At 46.8% G+C, this 19,632-nt stretch overlaps 1 protein-coding gene across 2 annotated transcripts in view; it reads right to left on the bottom strand.

Moving 5' to 3' along the window:
* The window catches only part of GNB5 (G protein subunit beta 5), a 35,231-nt gene extending 19,944 nt beyond the window's left edge, over positions 1-15,287 (bottom strand). The window contains exons 1-2 of one of the 2 annotated variants that reach the window (XM_069596501.1): positions 13,779-15,287; positions 2,289-2,425 (exon numbers count right to left, since the gene is read on the bottom strand). In XM_069596501.1, the coding sequence (XP_069452602.1) occupies positions 2,289-2,425; positions 13,779-13,890 (249 nt within the window). In that variant the 5' untranslated portion in view covers positions 13,891-15,287. The remainder of the gene's footprint in view (positions 1-2,288; positions 2,426-13,778) is intronic. The other variant, XM_069596502.1, reaches the window with a different exon arrangement.
* Between the last annotated feature and the right edge of the window lie 4,345 nt (positions 15,288-19,632).

Raw genomic sequence — 19,632 nt, 5'->3', positions numbered from 1 at the left:
GAGATCACGCTGCGTGGGCCTGAGGAGTCATGGTCAAGGTCCAAGCTGGCAGCTCGGAAACTCCTAAGCACATTGGTTCTTCTAGTCTAATTTCTCCGACTAAAGGCCCAAATGCAAAGTTTGGGTGGATTAGATAACAGAGCAGAGAAGAGAGTTGGGGGTGGGATGGGGTCTGGAGCTCCTGCTTGCTGGGGTGGGGGTAGAGACTTGGTGCATTGCCCAAGTCAGCGCTCCCTTCAGAGGCTTCCTCCAGCACACAGGTGGCCTGCCTGGCCCCACCACCCACCCATTGTGTGCTCTGGAGAGACAGAGGCACCTGTGAGGCTAAAATCAGTCTCAGAACTAAATGCGGTCCCTCCATGAGCACAGATGTATACACCAGGGGCCTATGTACCTGGAGAGACTGAGCCTATCCCAACCCCACCCACACAGTCAGGCGGATTAATCCCGTGCCTTTTAGGGGAGAAAGGCTGCTCTGCGTCACTCAGTTCCAGGGCCCTTCTGCTGCTCCCCACCTTCCTCCCACCTCCACCCACCTCCAGACGCCCTCTGCAGTCTGGGTGGATGGATGGCGTGAGTCAGCGGTGCCGACGCAGCCCTCCTCCCCTCCCTCCCTCTCTAGTAAGAGCGGTACAGAGCAACAGAAACCCAACATATGGTGTTCTTTTAAGGATTAAAAAATGTCTAAAAGGCTAGGCAGCAACACAGACATCTGAACAACCCCTTTGTAAAATGGAGCATTTGGGAAACCTAAGCCTAGAAAGAAATGCTCTAAATAATACCGACTATGACAGGGTGGTAGGAGTAAAAACTCTTTGCTCACATTTCTAGTAAAATACATAACCAATAAATTAAAAAGCACATGCAATGTGATATACTAGATTTCTAGGTAATACAGGAGATTAATAACACCTGTCCTATACTGTACCTGCATGGACATTAGAGCTCATGGATTATTTAGAATATGTATCTCCCTGGTGGTTCAGATGGTAAAAAACCTGCGTGCAGTGCAGGAGACCCAGGTTAGATCCCTGGGTTGGAAAGATCCCCTGGAGAAGGGAATGGCTACCCACTCCAGTATTCTTGCCTGTACAGAGGAGCCTGATGGGCTATAGTCCATAAGGTAGCAAAGAGTCAGACAATGACTGACTGACTAACACTTTCACTCCCCTCCCCCAGTTTTAATATTTATAAGGGCTATAAACAAAAATCAAAATTTCCTTTGAAAAAGCTGGACTAAAGGAAGCGGCAGGAGCCAGGGGCTAAACCAGCCAAAAAAATATATGACCTCAGTGTGTGGTTCAATGCACGTAACACCAACATAGACATAAAAAGCACTAAGCAGTGTAGTCAGCCTCTTGAGAGACATGTCCTTGTCCAGGCCCCTCCCTTGTTATATCAGGGTTGGTCTGTGGGACCAGTGGTATACAGCAGAAGGGAGGGGATGTCACTGCTGAGCCCAGGTCATCAAACACAGCATGGCTTCTGTTTCTGTCTCCTTCTGTTGCTGTGGGAGGCCAGCTACCGCGTCATGAGCAGACAAATGGAGAGGTCCACACAGTGAGGAGCTAAGGCCTCCAGCTGAGAGCCAAGTGAGTGAGCCATCTTGGAAATGAACTTCTGCCTTAGCTGAGCTGTCAAATGACTGCATCCCCGACCAATGTATTGACTGGAACCTTGTGAGACACCCTGAGCCAGAACCATCCCACTGAGCTGCCCCTGATTCTTCACTCTCAGAAACCATGTAAGATACCAAATATCCACCGATTAAGTTGCTAAACTTGGGGGAAATTTGTCATGCAGCACTTTAATAAGTAATACATACGGTGCAAAATCAATGATGTGACCTATATAAGCTGAATGACAAAAATTATATTTCACAAAATACATAGTTTAAATGTGTTACTTAAGGTGTAAAAACTGCTAAACTCTTAAGCTGAAAGTAGCCATGGTGGCACCTCACCTATGCCCTCAACTTGGGGGAGAAAAACATCTTAATTTAAAAATGGTTTCCCTTACAAATAAGACCAAGAAATATGCTCAGGAAGAAAAACTTTTGAATGGTTTGTCAAACAGAGTTTCTAATATTTTAGTTACTGCCAATTGCAAATCTACCCAAATTAGTTAAGTTCTTAAGCATGCCAGAGAATTCTTAACAAGGTAACTTGTGTCCTTTGGCAAACAGGCAGAGTCATACCGTCCTGAGAGGGTTTTTGGAAAGGACGGCTCCTTCCCTTCAGCTTTACAATCAGAAGCACGCCCACCATCACCCAGCAGGTGTGACGTACCTGAGAGGAGCTCACGAGCCTCCTCTTATCCTTGCACCAGTCCATGCACAGAACCTTGTTCCCATGGCCTTTGAGGGTCCTTCTGGTCTTCATGACAAACTGCCCCAGGGCCTCCACGCGCTCGGCCACCTGGTGCACTGCAAGGACAAGGCACGCTCAGTCCCGTGACCCAGGACCTTGCCTGAGTCACACACTGGGACAGGGAGGCTGTCAGCGCTCTTCCTCCTGCACTTTACCCTCGTGACGCGAAATGCTCTCTTTCAGGCTCAGCCCCCAAAACTCAGTGGGTGAAGAACGTGCCTGCACTGCAGGAGACACGGGAGATGGAGGTTCCATCCCTGGGTCGGGAAGATCCCCTGGAGGAGGAAACGGCAACCCACTCCAGGATTCTTCGCTGGAGAATCCCGTGGACAAAGGCACCTGGTAGGCTACAGTCCAAACGGTCACAAAGAGTTGGACACAACTGAGCAACTACACACACACAAAACACAGAAGGTAGAGACACGTTGTCATTTTCTGTGGGTTTCAGACTATGTTTATAACTTACATAATATCATATATCAACTATGCTTCATTAAAAAAACCCTATGTTTTTCAAAGCGCTTGTATCCACATATGCATGTTGAGGGACTGAGGAAAGGACTGCCTGCTATCTGCAAAGCTGGACACAGAATCCTCCCACGGAAAGGCTCTGCGATACGGGGGCAGGCAGTGGAGTGAGGTTGCTATTCCCACTGATGGGCGAGGAGACTGAGGCTCACAGAGGTTATCTGGCTAATACCAGTTCATACAACTAACTGGGAGTGAAGAAGGGGCTTCTGGCTCTCTCACCTACTCCTTTCCAGTCACAAGGACAAGTGACTTTACAGAAACTGCCCCATCAGGTGCCGGGATGTGCATCCACCTGCTCAACAGCAGGCCCCGTGTGTCCTCTCTGGTTCCCCCCATGCCTGGCTCAGGCCTGGGACGTGGCTGGTGTCCCCTCCACGTGCTGCGGGAAAGAACGAATTCACCAACCCAGCATACAGTACCCCATGGATTTACTGAAAACTTACAGTGCCGGCAGAGATCAAGGCAACATTCTACGGGTCTGAACACATGAGGTGCAGGAGGTATGTACACTAGGAAGATGCTGCAAAAATCAATTCTTCAGGGGCTGGGACCACAGCCTTTTTCGTAAGGCTTAGGGAGGGCTTTTGAGGGGCTTTTAGAAATGTAGTCAACTGACGAGTCTTAGAAGGAGACAAGTTCACATGAAACAGCAGAAAGGGCCCCAGAAGCCATCCAGTCTGTCCAGTCATCCAGGGGGTGGGGGAGTCACACGGCCTCTGCCCCTTGCTGAGCTTGCCTCCCCCTTCCAGGTTAGAGGCTGTGCCCGGGCTCCTCACCTCATCTCTGTTGCTCTTTCCTCCACACCTCTCAGTTGGGCCTTTTTACAGGCAGGTGGGGAGGAGAGAAGGGGGCATTCTAAGCCAGGGGTCAGCCCCAGGAAAGATGTAGGGTCTTGGTACAGACAAAGCATCAGGGGTGGAGAGAGACAAGGCACTGGCCCCTTCCTTCCTCTCTGGGGAGGCGCCCACCTCCCTCGCGGGAAGCCCAGACCGAGGGGCTGACTCTGCAGTAAGCCTTGTGACAACAGTGCCCCTTCTTGGGAAACCCTTCCTTCTTCCCTCCCCTCTTCCCTTCCTTCTCTCTAAACACTTGCGTGTATATTTCCCCAAAACAAGGAACTTTCTTACATAACTACTGTATAATGATCAGTCAGAGAACAGACACAACCCTATGTCTAATCTATAGACCTTACTGAGACATTCACCCAACAATATCGCTATAGCAAAAGAAAACCTAAGATCACATGTTGCCTTCAGTGGTCATTTTCTTTTGTCTCCAGTGATTTGTTCCCCAGCTGGGCTTGTCTGATGCTTCTTCCAAATGAGCTTTGGGTAAAGGACACTGGCAGGAATGCTGTGGACCAGCGATGGGGTCCTCCCCGTGCATGTGTCCCACCAGGAGGCCTAGTCCATCCCCAGCAGTGTTTACTCTGATCTGGTCAAGGTGGCATCTGCCATGGTTCTCCACTGTACAGTTATCATTGTGCCTTTTGTCATGAAAAAGTACTTTGTGGGGATGTACTCTGAGAGCACATACATATCATGTTACCCCTAAAGCTTGAATACTCCACTTTTAATATCCATTAATGATTCTTGCCTGAACCTGATTATTACGACGGCTGGCAAGTGGTGACCTTTCTAAATCATTGCTTCTGCGGTTTTCAGTTGGCCTTCTAGTATACAGAGGAAGGTTCCCTCTTCCCCAGTGTATTTACTCATTTATTTACATTAGTAGGGAACTCATGGATTCTCACTTAATTCAAGAGGTTATAATCCTTTGCTACTATTTATTTTGATGCCCAACTGGGCCCTGATTTGCTCAGTGGGAGCCCCATCAAGCAGGCTCCGGAGACCTTCCCACACAGCCTCATCATCCTCTGACAGCATCTTCTGACAGGCTCATGTGCCCCCCATGCACTGGTCTCGGAAGCAGCCACTTCTCCAAGAAGTCTTGGTTTCTTTTAGTTGTCCCATTTTTTATGATGAAAGAAAAGAGTATGCAGGTTAAAAGTCTTTGTGAAAACCCAAGTTGTTAAAAGTGCTTGCTAAACTATAAAATGCTACATGAATGGGCAATTAAAACACCACTGCTTCTGCTAAAACAGCACATTTTTTATTGCCACAAATAGCACATTAGTGTTCTATGGCAATGTTCTTCACAAAAAAATACTGAATGCAATTCAAGAACAGACTGAAGTTTTCTAATTTTTTACAAGCCTTTTACACAAGCTTGCACCAGAGCTGTGAGCATATCCTAGTTAGTATTTAACTTTGAAATATCATATCTGTACTAGCACTGCTTCCCTCAGTTCAGCATTAGGGCAATCCTAGCCATTTAATGTCCCTCTTACCAAAAAAGACTCACCAACCAAAATGGGGTCTCCTTACATAACATGAATTTGAACACACTCCAACTTATTATTTTTTCTCATGACATTTTCTCTTCCTATACACAGATTCACTCCCAACCCACTCTATCCTGCTTAACTATTTGCCAAATCTCACATTCACTAAATTCTAGTTTAAAAAATTTTTTTCTAATGAAATTAAAAACAAAAACCTGGAAATGAGCTGAATATGTCCTTTAAATCATTTGTGGGAGCTTGGTTCAGGGTAGATGGGGTTTCTCCTTTGCCTTCTGATGAACTGTCCCTTCAGGATTTAACTTTTTCTTGAAAAACCAAAAGGAAAAGAAATGATGAAGACAACCAGCTGGTTTCTATAATAAGAATTTCTAGAATATAATGACAACCTGTGAAGAAATTCCTCTAGAAGGTAAGTGGCAGGAGGATGGGGTGCTTTCTGCTTGGATCTCCCTGGAGCATGCACTGGAGCAGAGCCGTCAGAAGCCTGGGCTCTGGGTCAGAGCCCCGTGCAGCTGCTCCACATCCATGAGCAGAGGCTCGCCTTCCTGCCACCTTATCTTCCTCATGGGGTTGTTGGCAAGACTATTCCAGTCCGGCACAAAGGAAGCACACTTAAAATATCCTTGAAAATGAACACTGTGAAATCAATTATAAATATAGAACATAAGTTTAAAGATGAGTGAGGGCTCTTAAACAGGAAAACAGAATTATTTTTTAAATGATCTTGATTAACTTCCTAAATTTTGCACCAATATACAGTTTCTGTGATGGCCACAGTTTGGCAGAAGATGAAAGGAATCAAGCAAGAAAACTTAACCGAAGCTAATTTGTAAAAACTCATTCTGTCTCTACCCCAAGGCAAAACAGAGTGGGATGTATACAAAACCCTCAAACACCTGGATGGAAGGAAAACATTTACAATTATTTACCTCACTTATGTTTGTAAGAGATTTTTTAATTGCCCCCAAGCTATAAATTGCACTGCCCTGGTGGCTCACATGGTAAAGAATCTGCCTGCAACGCAGGAAACATGGGTTTGATCCCTCGGTCAGGAAGATCCCCTGAAGAAGGAAACAGTAACCCACTCTAGTATTGTTGCCTGGGAAACCCCATGGACATAGAAGCCTGGTGGGTTACATACGGTTCATGGCGTTGCAAGAGAGTCAGATACGACTTAGTGACTAAACAACAACGAAAACCATATATTAGCCACAGACACAAAAACCTACTCTGAAATCCCGAGTTAAATGTTGGAAGGGTTAAATTATGGTAGAGCCTTTATGATGGACTAATATGTGATTTTAAATCATACTTTTAAATACTGACATTTAAAAGAACTATAAAAATGATACAAGGGGCTAGTCAATTCATTGGGTTAAATTAAAACTAGGCTCAAACAAAAAACCAACTCAAACTGTACCTGGTACAATTCCAAGCATGCTTATAAATACATACACACAAGTGAAACCATAAGCTATAAAACACAACAAGATACCTAATGTGGTTGCCTCTGGGTGGGGGGCTTATGGATGATGTGTTTTTCTGTATTTCTGAATCTGCTACAGTGGCATGAGCTTATTATGACAGTATTCTAAGCAAGAGGAAGGGGTGAGGAAATGAAAGGCAGGTTTGCTTTCTGCTCCTTCTGACCTAATAGGCCACACACACAAGAGCCAGAAGCAGATTACTCTGCTGGGAAACTCACTTTTTTAAGACTCAGTACATGGTTTTTCCAGTAGTCATGTATGGACGTGAGAGTTGGACTGTGAAGAAGGCTGAGCGCCGAAGAATTGATGCTTTTGAACTGTGGTGTTGGAGAAGACTCTCGAGAGTCCCTTGGACTGCAAAGAGATACAACCAGTCCATTCTGGAGGAGATCAGCCCTGGGATTTCTTTGGAGAGAGTGATGCTGAACCTGAAACTCCAGTACTTTGGCCACCTCATGCGAAGAGTTGACTCATTGTAAAAGACTCTGATGCTGGGAGGGATTGGGGGCAGGAGGAGAAGGGGACGACCGAGGATGAGATGGCTGGATGGCATCACTGACTCAATGGAAGCGAGTCTGAGTGAACTCCAGGAGTTGGTGATGGGCAGGGAGGCCTGGCGTGTTGCGATTCATGGGGTCGCAAAGAGTCAGACATGACTGAGCGACTGAACTGAACTGAACTGACACATAGCATTTTTCCTTAGAACATGGAAAAAGTCAATCAGTAAATTTGCTTCAGACTAATCCAGAAATATGGTTTTCCTAACACTGGAACATCAGGATAGTCCAAGGCTCCAGCCATAGAGCTTTTGAGATAAAACCTTTCACAATGTTATATTTAGAACAGATAGAAAAGGGAATAGCATTGGGTGATAAACCCTGTGGTTTCCCATATTTTGCCTGGATTTGTACCTAGAGATGTTACATAAGTCTCTTTTTTTGAGTTACTCTGTTCCTAGACAAAAATAGAATCTTCCCTTAAGGGGCTGGAAACCTGCATGGAACCCCCACACAGGCCCACGAGACCTTCACACATGTAGGCTGAAATGAACACAGCCTCCCTCCGGCTTGTCTGCTTTCAGCCTGTCTTCCAGATCATTTATCACTTTAATTTCAAATTAAGAACTCTTTAGAGTGAACTCTCTCCCTTTTTTCCCCTTGATCTTAACTCTCATTCCAGTATTCACTTTTGATTACAAAAGCAGTAAATACACCAATGGGTATAAAGTTAAGAGTACCTCTACATCCCCCTCTACTCCCCTCTCTGGAGATAACTTCTCCCATGTATCCTGCCACACATTTACTGCATGTACAAGCATCTCTTGTTTCAGCTAATAAGACCATGTTATATACACTGTTGGGCACTTTGGTTTACTTACTTCATATTGACAGTTTTCAATATACACACAGACTTAGTTTCTTTTCCCCTTTTTAACATGAGTCTCAGCTTTCTGAGAGATGGCCTAGCATGGTAAGGAGAGCTCCTAGGAGCCTGGTGTCTATTCTGCATATGCTCTGAGAGTAGCTGGATAACATCTGGGAAAGCCCTAAGCCTTCAGTTGCTTCTTCACTCACAAGGAAAGGGGAGAGGGACGTTGACAGGGGAAGAAAACTTTTTGTGCTTGAAGACTGAGGTTGAAGCAGGTGACCCCTGTAGTTTTAAGAGTTGTGTGATAGCCACACCCCCCAAAGATGTTCACATCCTAATTCCCAGAACCTGTGAATATGCTAGCTTCTGTGGCAAAGGGGACTTTGACGATGTGATGAAGTTAGGGATCTTGAAATGGGAAGAGTATCCTGGATCATACAGGCAGGTCCAATGTAATTAATTACAAGGGTTCTTATAAGAGGGAGCTGCTACTGCTGCTGCTGCTAAGTCGCTTCAGTCGTGTCTGACTGTGCGACCCCACAGACGGCAGCCCACCAGGCTCCTCCATCCCTGGGATTCTCCAGGCATGAACACTGGAGTGGGTTGCCATTTCCTTCTCCAATGCATGAAAGTGAAAAGTGAAAGTGAAGATGCTCAGTCATGTCGGACTCCCAGCGACCCCATGGATTGCAGCCCACCAGGCTCCTCTGCCCATGGGATTCTCCAGGCAAGAGTACTGGAGTGGGTTGCCATTGCCTTTTCCAAGAGGGAGACAAGGGGTCAAAGTCAAGAAAGAGATGTGATGACAGAAGCGGAGTTGGAATTATGTGGAGCCACGAGTCAAGGCATGCAGGCAACCTCTAGAAGCTGGAAAGACAAGGAGTGGGCTCTGCCACAAAGCCTCAGAAGGAACGCAGCCCTTCTGACCGCCTTTAGCCTTCTCACCTCCAGAACTGGTAAGAGAATGAATTTAGGTTGTCTTAAGCCACTGTGTTTATGGAAATTTGTACAAAAGCAACATGAAACTAACACAAGCTGTCACCTCATGGTTCTAAAATACCTGAGAATCAAGTGAGGAAGCACCTACTCAGGGGGCAAGGTAATCAGAAGGTCATGAGAAGGTGATGAAGGTGATGATGGGGAGAAGCAGGAGGGGCTGGAGGAGTGAGGGGAAAGGCAGTGCGGTGGCACAGGGCCTGGGGCTGTGCAGTCTGAGGTAGGCTGGCTTCTCCTTAGGTCACCCATAAGAACCATTTCCTGTAGTTAAGAGTTGGGCCAGGGTTTGACCTGGGGATGAGGGTCCAACAGTATGGATGCTGGCCTGAGGGTCAAAGGGAAGGGAGCTGAAGAGCTGAATCTGGAATTAAGTCCACTTTCCTCCAAGTTTATGTTCTAGTTTTGTCGTGTTGACTTTTTTAAGGCAAGAATCTGGGCAAGGCAGAGCAAACAGAAGGCTGACCAACTGTTGCAGTTTGCCCAGGACTGAGAGTCAAGTGGGCCTTAGGAAGTATCACTACGAACAAAGCTAGTGGAGGTGATGGAATTCCAGTTGAGCTATTTCAAATCCTGGAAGATAATGCTGTGAATGTGCTGCACTCAATATGCCAGCAAATTTGGAAAACTCAGCAGTGGCCTGGAAAAGGGCAGTTTTCATTCCAATTCCAAAGAAAGGCAATGCCAAAGAATGCTCAAACTACCGCACAATTGCACTCATCTCACATGCTAGTAAAATAATGCTCAAAATTCTTCAAGCCAGGCTTCAGCAATACATAAACTGTGAACTTCCAGATGTTCAAGCTGGTTTTAGAAAAGGCAGAGGAACCAGAGATCAAATTGCCAATATCTGCTTGATCACGGAAAAAGCAAGAGATTTTCCAGAAAAATATCTATTTCTGCTTTATTGACTATGCCAAAGCCTTTGACTGTGTGGATCACAATAAACTGTGGAAAATTCTGAAAGATATGGGAATACCAGACCACCTGACCTGCTTCTTGAGAAACCTGTGTGCAGGTCAGAAAGCAACAGTTAGAACTGGACATGGAACAACAGACTGGTTCCAAATTGGGAAAGGAGTATGTCAAGGCTGTATATTGTCACCCTGCTTATTTAACTTCTATGCAGAGTACATCATGAGAAACGCTGGACTGGAAGAAACACAAGCTGGAATCAAGATTGCTGGGAGAAATATCAATCACCTCAGATATGCAGATGACACCACCCTTACGGCAGAAAGTGAAGAGGAACTCAAAAGCCTCTTGATGAAAGTGAAAGAGGAGAGTGAAAAAGTTGGCTTAAAGCTCAACATTCAGAAAACGAAGATCATGGCATCCGGTCCCATCACTTCATGGGAAATAGATGGGGAAACAGTGTCAGACTTTATTTTGGGGGGCTCCAAAATCACTGCAGATGGTGACTGCAGCCATGAAATTAAAAGACGCTTACTCCTTGGAAGAAAAGTTATGACCAACCTAGATAGCGTATTCAAAAGCAGAGACATTATTTTGCCAACTAAGGTCTATCTAGTCAAGGCTATGGTTTTTCCAGTGGTCATGTATGGATGTGAGAGTTGGACTGTGAAGAAGGCTGAGCACTGAAGAATTGATGCTTTTGAACTGTGGTGTTGGAGAAGACTCTTGAGAGTCCCTTGGACTGCAAGGAGATCTAACCAGTCCATCCTAAAGGAGATCAGCCCTGGGTGTTCTTTGGAAGGACTGATGCTAAAGCTGAAACTCCAATACTTTGGCCACCTCACGCGAAGAATTGACTCATTGGAAAAGACTGATGCTGGGAGGTATTGGGGGCAGGAAGAGAAGGGGATGACAGAGGATGAGATGGCTGGATGGCATCACTGACTCGATGGCCGTGAGTCTGGGTGGACTCCGGGAGTTGGTGATGGACAGGAAGGCCTGGCGTGCTGCACTTCATGGGATCGCAGAGTCGGACACCAATGAGTGACTGAACTGAACTGAACTGAAAGTCTTCCCAGAATGCAAGGCTTTCCATTTTATAAAATCGAGAGTCCCATGCGCACAAAGATGACTTGGTCACCTCGGCTTATGGCTTAAAGACCCTTCCCAGACCAGGACAGGGGCTACAGAGTCAGCTATTACAACACCAAAACATAAAAACACACACACTCAGGAAGAGGCTGAGAGAATGGAAGTGGGAAGAGCCCAGCGACCCAAGAGCAAGGAGATCTCTAAGGGAGAGGCTGCAGTCACAGGAGCTGTGCTGTGATTCCAGGGTGCTGTGGTGGCATGAGGGGCGTGTCTGATGAGGGTCACCCTTGTGGATCCTGAAGACGCCAGGGATGGGACAGGGCTTAGAGTCAAAAGGAGGACTTGAGCCGTATGCCGAAGTCCTCAAGAAAGGAGGGAGCCTGGCTGGGAGGTCTGGAGACAGTAGAACAGAGGTGAGGGGAAGAGGGAGGTCAACTGAACGCTCAGAGCCTCAATGGAGCAAGGGTTTAACACGAGAGTGAAGAGAAGTGGTCCAGAGGCTGCAGAGGGAATAAACGGGACCCTGGCCACATGACCTCTGATCTCTTCTACTCAAAAATTCTGCCATATACAGGTGGGGATAAATCCTTCTGCTGTGGGTTCATGATTTGACCCCAGTTTCTGAGAGCCCTGCATTTTGGGCAGGACAGGGGTTCTCTGTTGAAAAGCTGCATTGTAACCATCTCTCTGGCTCAGGCAATTTATCAGACTCACAGAAAAGGCTGCAAAATATCCCAGTGGGCAGCCTGTACTGTTGAGTAAAAGAGTTTCTAGAGAATGCCCTCTGCACTAAGGTATCTGGTCAAACAAACAAACAAACAACAACAACAATAAAACAAATTGAAGTGAGGCTGGGCTGGAATCCCGGATCCTCTACTTAGTAGCTGGGATCATTCGGTAAATCCTTTCACCTCTCTATGCCTCAGTTTCCTCATCTGTAAAATGGAGATATCAGATGACCCAGAGGCACTAACACCATGTTCAGAGCATCATCATTATTGTCTGTGGAGCATAGGAATTTGCAAAGGGAAATGGGACAGACCCATCAGCCATTCCCTGCTACTCTGATCACAGAAGCCAACTTTGTTTGGGGATGGCAGCCTGCCCAGCTTATTTCCTTTCTCAGCCTCCCTTGCTGTAGCCATGTGACCTATTTCTGGCCAATGACGTACAAAGAGAAATATGTTGGGGAGAAAGGAGGTTTTTGAAAAAACACTTTTGCCTTCCTGAAAAGAAGGAGAAACAGAGGGTGGTGCCCACATTTCCCCTTCTTCCAGCCCTGGATAAAAGGTGATGTCTGACGCTGTAGCAGTTATATCATAATCACAGGGCAAACACGAGTGCCTTAAGTAGTGGAAAGAAAAGAAGCATGGGTCCCTGATGACACACTGGGCACTTGAACCAAAGCAGGTGATTGCCTACCCTGATTCTTGTTAAGAAAAATAACTCCCAATTTATTTAATTACTTTGGGGATTATAGCTAATTGTAACTGAATATATTTCTAAAAGATATAGGGGCTCAGCTTACCTATTTAAAGGAGGCTCCTACAAAGGCACAACATATTTGAGATTCAGGTCATCTGCTTCTATCAAGAGGTTTGTCAAAGGAAGGAATCAGGTGCTAAAGCCTCTGGCACTAACCTCACTCTTTTTTTCCAAAGAGAACGCAGACAGGGTGGTACCAAAATGGCAGGAGCACAATGCTCCGGTGTGCCTGAGGGTACCTTGGAAAGGTCCGGCTCAGCAAAGAGGAGCTGCCACCCTCAGGGCTGAACAAGAAGCAGATAAACCCACTTCCCCAAGCTTGGCCTTAGCCCAAGCCCTGCCAGAGATAAACCATCCGACAGAGTAAAGGGAAGCTGATTCTGCCAGGAGTCATGTCACCGGGCTATTTAATTGCTCACTCATAAAAATCACAGAGCTGGTTCTGCATTATGGTCGTGAGTAATAATGTAAATTTATTTAAGACTGCTGCTCCTCTTTTCTGCCAACCACACCGCATCCAAACAAAAGCATCTTGAACAGCCTCAAATGAACGAAATGTTTGCGTTTGGTAAGCCCCTCTGCTTCCTTTCCCTAGTTCCATCCTCAGATTGGAAAAGTGAGATTTTAAATCAGAGTCTGGTTCCTTACAAAAGCAAAACTGAGAAAAAACAACAGTGATGGAGAAAGTAAAATGATAATCGAAAAAAACCCCAAACCAAACCCCAAACCAGGAGTTTCCCCTAGGCCGTGTCCACAAGAGCTCGGGGCGCTTGCCTCCCCTGAGAACCCCCTACACCCCGCTCGGCTTGGGAATCACAAGAATGAGATCAGTTTCCTTCGCCCAGGCAGGTGATGACGGTAACTGGTCCCACGATCCCTCGTCAGGAGGACAGCGGCCAGGAGCTGCTCCGCCCAGAGGCGGGCTGGCCTCCGCCAGTGGGCGGGGGGCTCTAAGAGGTGCTGGGAGCCCGCGAGGGTCCGGCTCGGCCCGCCACAAGCGCACCCGGCGGATCGGGCTGCGTCTCAAGCGGCGCCGGGGCGCCGGGCCCTCAGCCAGGGCGGCGGCGCGGGCCTGCCTCCTCCCTCCCGCCCCCTGCCCCCGGACCCGCCCCGCCGGCCTCCTTCCCACCGCCCGCCTCCCGGCGCGCAGCCCCCGCCGCGGCCCGCACTCACACTCCACGTCGTGCAGCTTGGCCCGCTCCTCCTCCAGTTTGCCCTTGAGGCTCTCGGCCTCGCTCTTGAGCGACGCCAGCGTCTCGTTCTCATGCAGCCCGTCGGCTGCCATCTTCGCGCAGGGACGCGGTGGGAGGGAAGCGGGGATGCGAGTTAGCGGGCGGCGGAGGCCGGGCCGGCTAGCGGGCGCCCAGCCGCCACCGGCGCAGCCCAAGTCACCTCCCCGAGCGCGCCCCGCCCTCCGGCGCTGACGCCGCCGCTGAGAGCCCTGCTGCGGAGGCCGGTCCTCCTCCGTCTCCGCGGGCTGCAGGCACAGCGCCACCTCCGCGCCCCCGCGCCCCGGCGAGGCTAATGTTAGCGCACATCCTGCGGGCACGTAGGAACGTTGTGCCCATCTTGCCGGTGGAAAAACCGAGGCTCAGAAGTGATACGCAACTTGCTGCAGGATGCGCACTTAGTGAAGGCCAGACTGGGATTCCAACCCAGGACGGCTCCTGCTCCTGAGAGTTTGGCGAAGTCCCAATGGTAGAGCCCTTCCAACGCCCCTTCCTCCCACTTCCCCTGTTTGGGACTTAATGTTTAGGTATGCCTGAGGGTAAAATAGGAAAAGGAGTACGTCAAGGCTGTATATTGTCACCCTGCTTATTTAACTTATCTGCAGAGTACATCATGAGAAACGCTGGGTTGGAAGAAGCACAAGCTGGGAGAAATGTCAATAACCTCAGATACCCAGATGACACCACCCTTATGGCAGAAAGTGAAGAGGAACTAAAAAGCCTCTTGATGAAAGTGAAAGAGAAGAGTGAAAAAGTTAGCTTAAAGCTCAGCATTCAGAAAACGAAGATCATGGCATCTGGTCCCATCACTTCATGGGAAATAGATGGGGAAACAGTGGCTGATTTTATATTTTTGGGCTCCAAAATCACTGCAGATGGTGACTCCAGCCACGAAATTAAAAGACACTTACTTCTTGGAAGAAAAGTTATGACCAACCTAGATAGCATATTCAAAGGCAGAGACATTACTTTGCCAACAAAGGTCTGTCTAGTCAAGGCTATGGTTTTTCCAGTGGTCATGTATGGATGTGAAAGTTGGACTATAAAGAAAGCTGAGCACTGAAGAATTGATGCGTTTGAACCGTGGTGTCAGAGAAGACTCGAGAGTCCCTTGGACTTCGAGGAGATCCAACCAGTCCATCCTAAAGGAAATCAGTCCTGAATATTCACTGGAAAGACTGATGCTTAAGCTGAAACTCCAGTACTTTGGCCACCTGATATGAAGAACCAACACATTTGAAAAGACCCTGATGCTGAGAAAGATTGAAGGCAGGAGGAGAAAGGGATGACAGAGGATGAGATGGTTGGATGGCATCACCGACTCGATGGACATGAGTTTGAGTAAACTCCAGGAGTTGGTGATGGACAGGGAGGCCTGGCTGCAGTCCATGGGGTCACAAAGAATTGGACACGACTGAGCGATTGAACTGAACTGAACTGATTAAAAAAAAAAAAAAAAGCTGTTTCTGGCTTCTGAAAAGCTCTGGAGTCTTTCCCTGTTCTTGGTTTAGCTCTTCTCTTATTCACTAGAGAATCAAGTCCCTGTCCTGGGGGGCAGTCAGAGGAAGTGATGATGGGGGTCAGGGACCCACAAGGACCCAGACTCAGGGCTTCTGAGCCCCTGATCAGAGATCTCAGACCGGTCACTTATGACAGGTCACTCCACCTTAGAATGAAGGGCTGCTGCAGTTCCCTCATAGAAGCAAATTAGTGACTTTGTGGCAGACTCAAGCATCTGTGCTTTCCAGTCCCTTTCATGCCAGGCACTGTTCCAGCGCTTTACATTAGTAACTCACAACAGTCACCCTGAATGGGAACTGTTGTTACCCCCGTTTTACAAATGAGGCACAGAAAAGTGAGATGATTTGCTTGGTTCACTCTCCCAGAAACAATTTCAGAGTTCTTAGAGCAAAATATTAAGAACACAGGCTCTGTCCATATTCCACTGCCTGGGGGTGAATCCTGGTTGCACTGTTCAGCCTTGAGTGGCTTACTCAGTGTCTCTGTGTCGCAGGCTCCTCGTCTGTAAATGGGGAGAACACCTTCCTCATAGAATCCTCATAAGGAGTGACTGCATAGAGCACTCAGAGCAAAGCGTGGCACACAGTTACGTGCTCCTTGTTATTATGAAGGCTACCTGGTCCATGTGAGCAATTAACAGGAAGTATGAGACACTGGGTCATGGGGACACCTCTCACAAGGCCATCTCGAGGATGCTCTGGGAAAAGCAGCATCCTCGTGTCACCTCTTCAGGACCTCATGACCCCCTGTAGGATACGTGTGCCTAACTCAGGGTCTGCGTGTTCGTGAAGACCTGGGGTGAGTGGAGCTTCATACTGGAGTGTGCCCTCTTCTGAAGGTTCTGTGTAAAATAACCTCCAAACATCCTCCAATCTAGGGAGTTTACCATCTGGAGAGGAAGCCAGGGAATGCTTTAATGGCAAGGTTTGCAAGGGCTTCCCTCATAGCTCAGTTGGTAAAGAATCCGCCTGCAATGCAGGAGACCTCAGTTGGATTCCTGGGTCGGGAAGATCCCCTAGAGAAGGGAAAGGCTACCCACTCCAGTATTCTGGCCTGGAGAACTCACGGGACTCTATAGTCCATGGGGTTGCAAAGAGTTGGATGAGACTTTCACTTTCAAAGTTTGCCAAGTGCCTTCCTTTACTTTGATGTGCACTGTTTTTTTAAACTGTAAGTCAGAAAAGTTATCTGCTGCATTTCAGCAGTGGTGGAGTTACAGGGTTGCCCCATCCCTGAAAAGTACCCACTGGGGCCTGTGTCTACACAATCCCAAACACCCGGATTAAAAAGTTAGCTGTTAGTCATTTGGAGGTCTCCACAATCAAAAGAATCTGTCTGAATATTTGGGAACCTTCCAAGTGCTCGTGGTGGAGCAGATGGCAATCCTCTGAAGAACATCTCTAGGCAGGGTTCTGACCTGGGAAGAATCTGTGATGCTACAGAGGACCTGACATCTGGGATTCTGGGCTCCTTCTGTCCACAGGGAATGTTGTTTCAAGTAGAGAAAGATGAACACATAGTACTGCTCCAGGATGGTAGGGCCATCAGAAAGCAAGTTTAAGAACTGAGTGTCCTCAGCTTGCAGTGTGTAAATCCAAGTTTAGAACAAAATGTGCTGCAGGTAGAAGCCCATAACAATAAGCCTGAATCCTGTGACATCAGGATTACTGTACTGTACCAAACCCTGTATGCCCCTTTAGGCTGCTTATTTGCCATTTGCTTTACAGGAATAATTTTTTAAAATGTGTTCACTGTTAGGAGTTATAATGGGACCAAAAGGATGAATACAGTTTTCCCTTCAGTTGGATAAAATGTGAAAGTTATCTTTCCCCACTTAGCTAAGTGCCTTGGTTTTTGTTTTCTCATTGTGTCCACAATGGAGATTTCCTACTGAGCCTGTGGGGAAGTGTGCTTTACCACTTGTGACCAGGTGGGGGCTCCACTGAGCTGCACTGCTGAGTACAGCTTTGCAAATCCTTTGAGACGGGACTCATTCCTGGAGCCTCAGCCAGACTGTGGACCTTGCTGCTATAGGATTTGAAGCCTGTGCAAAGCCATCTCTGGTGAAAATTGATTTGTATACTCTGAAAAGCGCCAGGTTTTTTGTTCTGTTCCTACCCTGGCTGAAGGCTTAGGTCCAAGGAACGGTTTTCCTTGAGCTTGATTTTGCTCATAACTGAGGCCCTATGTGCTTCAGTCTTCAACAGAGCTGTTTCTAGGGACAGCTGGCACAAAGCCTCTGGGAAGGTGCACCTGGCTGTTTATTTACCAGAGTCCCTTTTAGCTTGCTTGTTTGCCAAGCCAACTAGGAGAAGACAGAAGGAAAAAACATTAGCTCTAAAAAATAATAAGCTGAAACATTTATTGAGCACTTTCTCTGCTATTATTTTAAACACTTTATAAAATAAACTCCTTCTTCCTCCTCAAACCCTGAGATAGATGCCACTATTGTTGTTTTCTGATGGGAAAACAGATCTCCTGGCAGAGCTGAGATCCACTGGCACAAGGCCCCCGAGGAACATAACTGGGAGTTGAAGCCAGGCCATCAGACACCAAAGCTCACATCCTAAACCCTCACACTGCACTGTCTCACTCAGCCTGGGTGTGATGCAAATGTTCGTGTGTGTACACCAATTCTATGGCAACCCACCAGTCACAGGACCCTCACATTAGACATTATTTAAAGACAGGTAATGACTTAAATGTTTTTTTTTTTTAAATGGCACTTACAATTTCTGCACATAGTGAACAGTAGTTGAGCTGTTCAGATTTCTTGAAAACTGGTCTCAGAGCCCGTTGTTTGAAGCATCTGTCACAGGAGCCAAATACATTAACTAAAAAGGTCTGATCCATATTTTACCCCAGCTGATGCTGGAAAAGAGGGAGAGAAAAAAAGGGAGGTGTGTGTATGAGAAAAGTTTCACAAATTAAGAAACAACCTTTAACAAGCCCTTTAGTCTTATTTCTCTGATTTCTTGGGCATTTCATAGCAACTGAAAGTATTATGAAACAGTCCTAAATATTTTATAATGGTCTGCAAATTTTTACTTCTACTGTTTGTTCATAAAAGAAACTTTGTATTAGACTTTAATAAACTTTGTATTGACATGGTAGTTAGCATAGATGTAAAATCAACTTCTTGAGCTGAAAGCAGAACAGAGAGCAAAGAGCAGAGAGTTAGATAAAGTGACTTATTAGACAAAGCATGCATCACCCTCCCATGCAGCTTCTATTTTCTTTCTTTCCTTTTTTCCTCCTTTCTTTCTTGTTTTCTTGGCCATACATGTGGCATGTGGGATCTTAATACCCCAACCAGGGATCGAACCCTCACCCCCTGCATTGGAACCGCATAGTCTTAACCACTGGACCACAAGGGAATTCCACAATACATGTTTTTGTTGACTTTTTTTTTTTTTTAAAAAAAGAAAGAAAAAGAGAAAAGAAAAGGGGGGAAGGGATGTGTGTGTATGTATGAGAAAAGCCAATGGAAACAGCTGTTTAAAACCTCATCTTGGGACTTCCTTGGCGGTCCAGTGGTTGAAGCTCTGCTCTTCTACTGCAGGGGACTTGGGTTCAATTCCTAGTCGGGGAACTAGGATCCTGCATACCATAAGGTGTGGCGGAAAAAAATCAACTCATCTTCCTGTTATCATGGTAGTTGCTCAGACCAGTACATGCAAATAAAGTCTATGCAGTTAATTTGTAACCTTCAATTTATTACAACATGCTGGGTCAATACCAGCTCATTTATTTAATCAGTAAGAAAGTGTCAGATAATAGATTTTCTGAACAGACATGGACACAGTCGATCTTTGCAGTACAGTATTTTAATCCTGTGGGGCCTTACAATGTTGTTGTTGTTTAGTCTGTAGGTCGTGTCAACTCTCTTGTGACCCCATGGACTGTAGCCCACCAGGCTCCTCTGTCATGGGATTTCCCAGGCAAGAATACTGGAGTGGGTTGTCATTCATTTCTCCAGGGGATCTTCCCGACCCAGGGATCCAACCCGCATTTCCTGCATTGACAGGTGGATTCTTTACCACTGAATCACCAGGGAAGCCCCTTGTAGTGGATTCTGTAATTTAAAACTTAAAAAAATTCCTCCTCTCCAGATGAACTTTTGGAGTAAAGATTAAGAGTCAGAAAATCTGGAGCCTGACCCCAACCAAGTAAATGTGGTGTCGGTTCCCTGTAAGGAACACACATCATTTATGAAACATTTGCCAGTCACAGATCCAGGGGTCACTGCCTGTCCACCCAGAAGTCAACAGACAGGC

This window comes from Ovis canadensis, chromosome 7 (assembly GCF_042477335.2).
Source record: "Ovis canadensis isolate MfBH-ARS-UI-01 breed Bighorn chromosome 7, ARS-UI_OviCan_v2, whole genome shotgun sequence".
NCBI lineage: Eukaryota > Metazoa > Chordata > Mammalia > Artiodactyla > Bovidae > Ovis > Ovis canadensis.
This window is presented reverse-complemented; position numbering and strand designations above follow the sequence as displayed.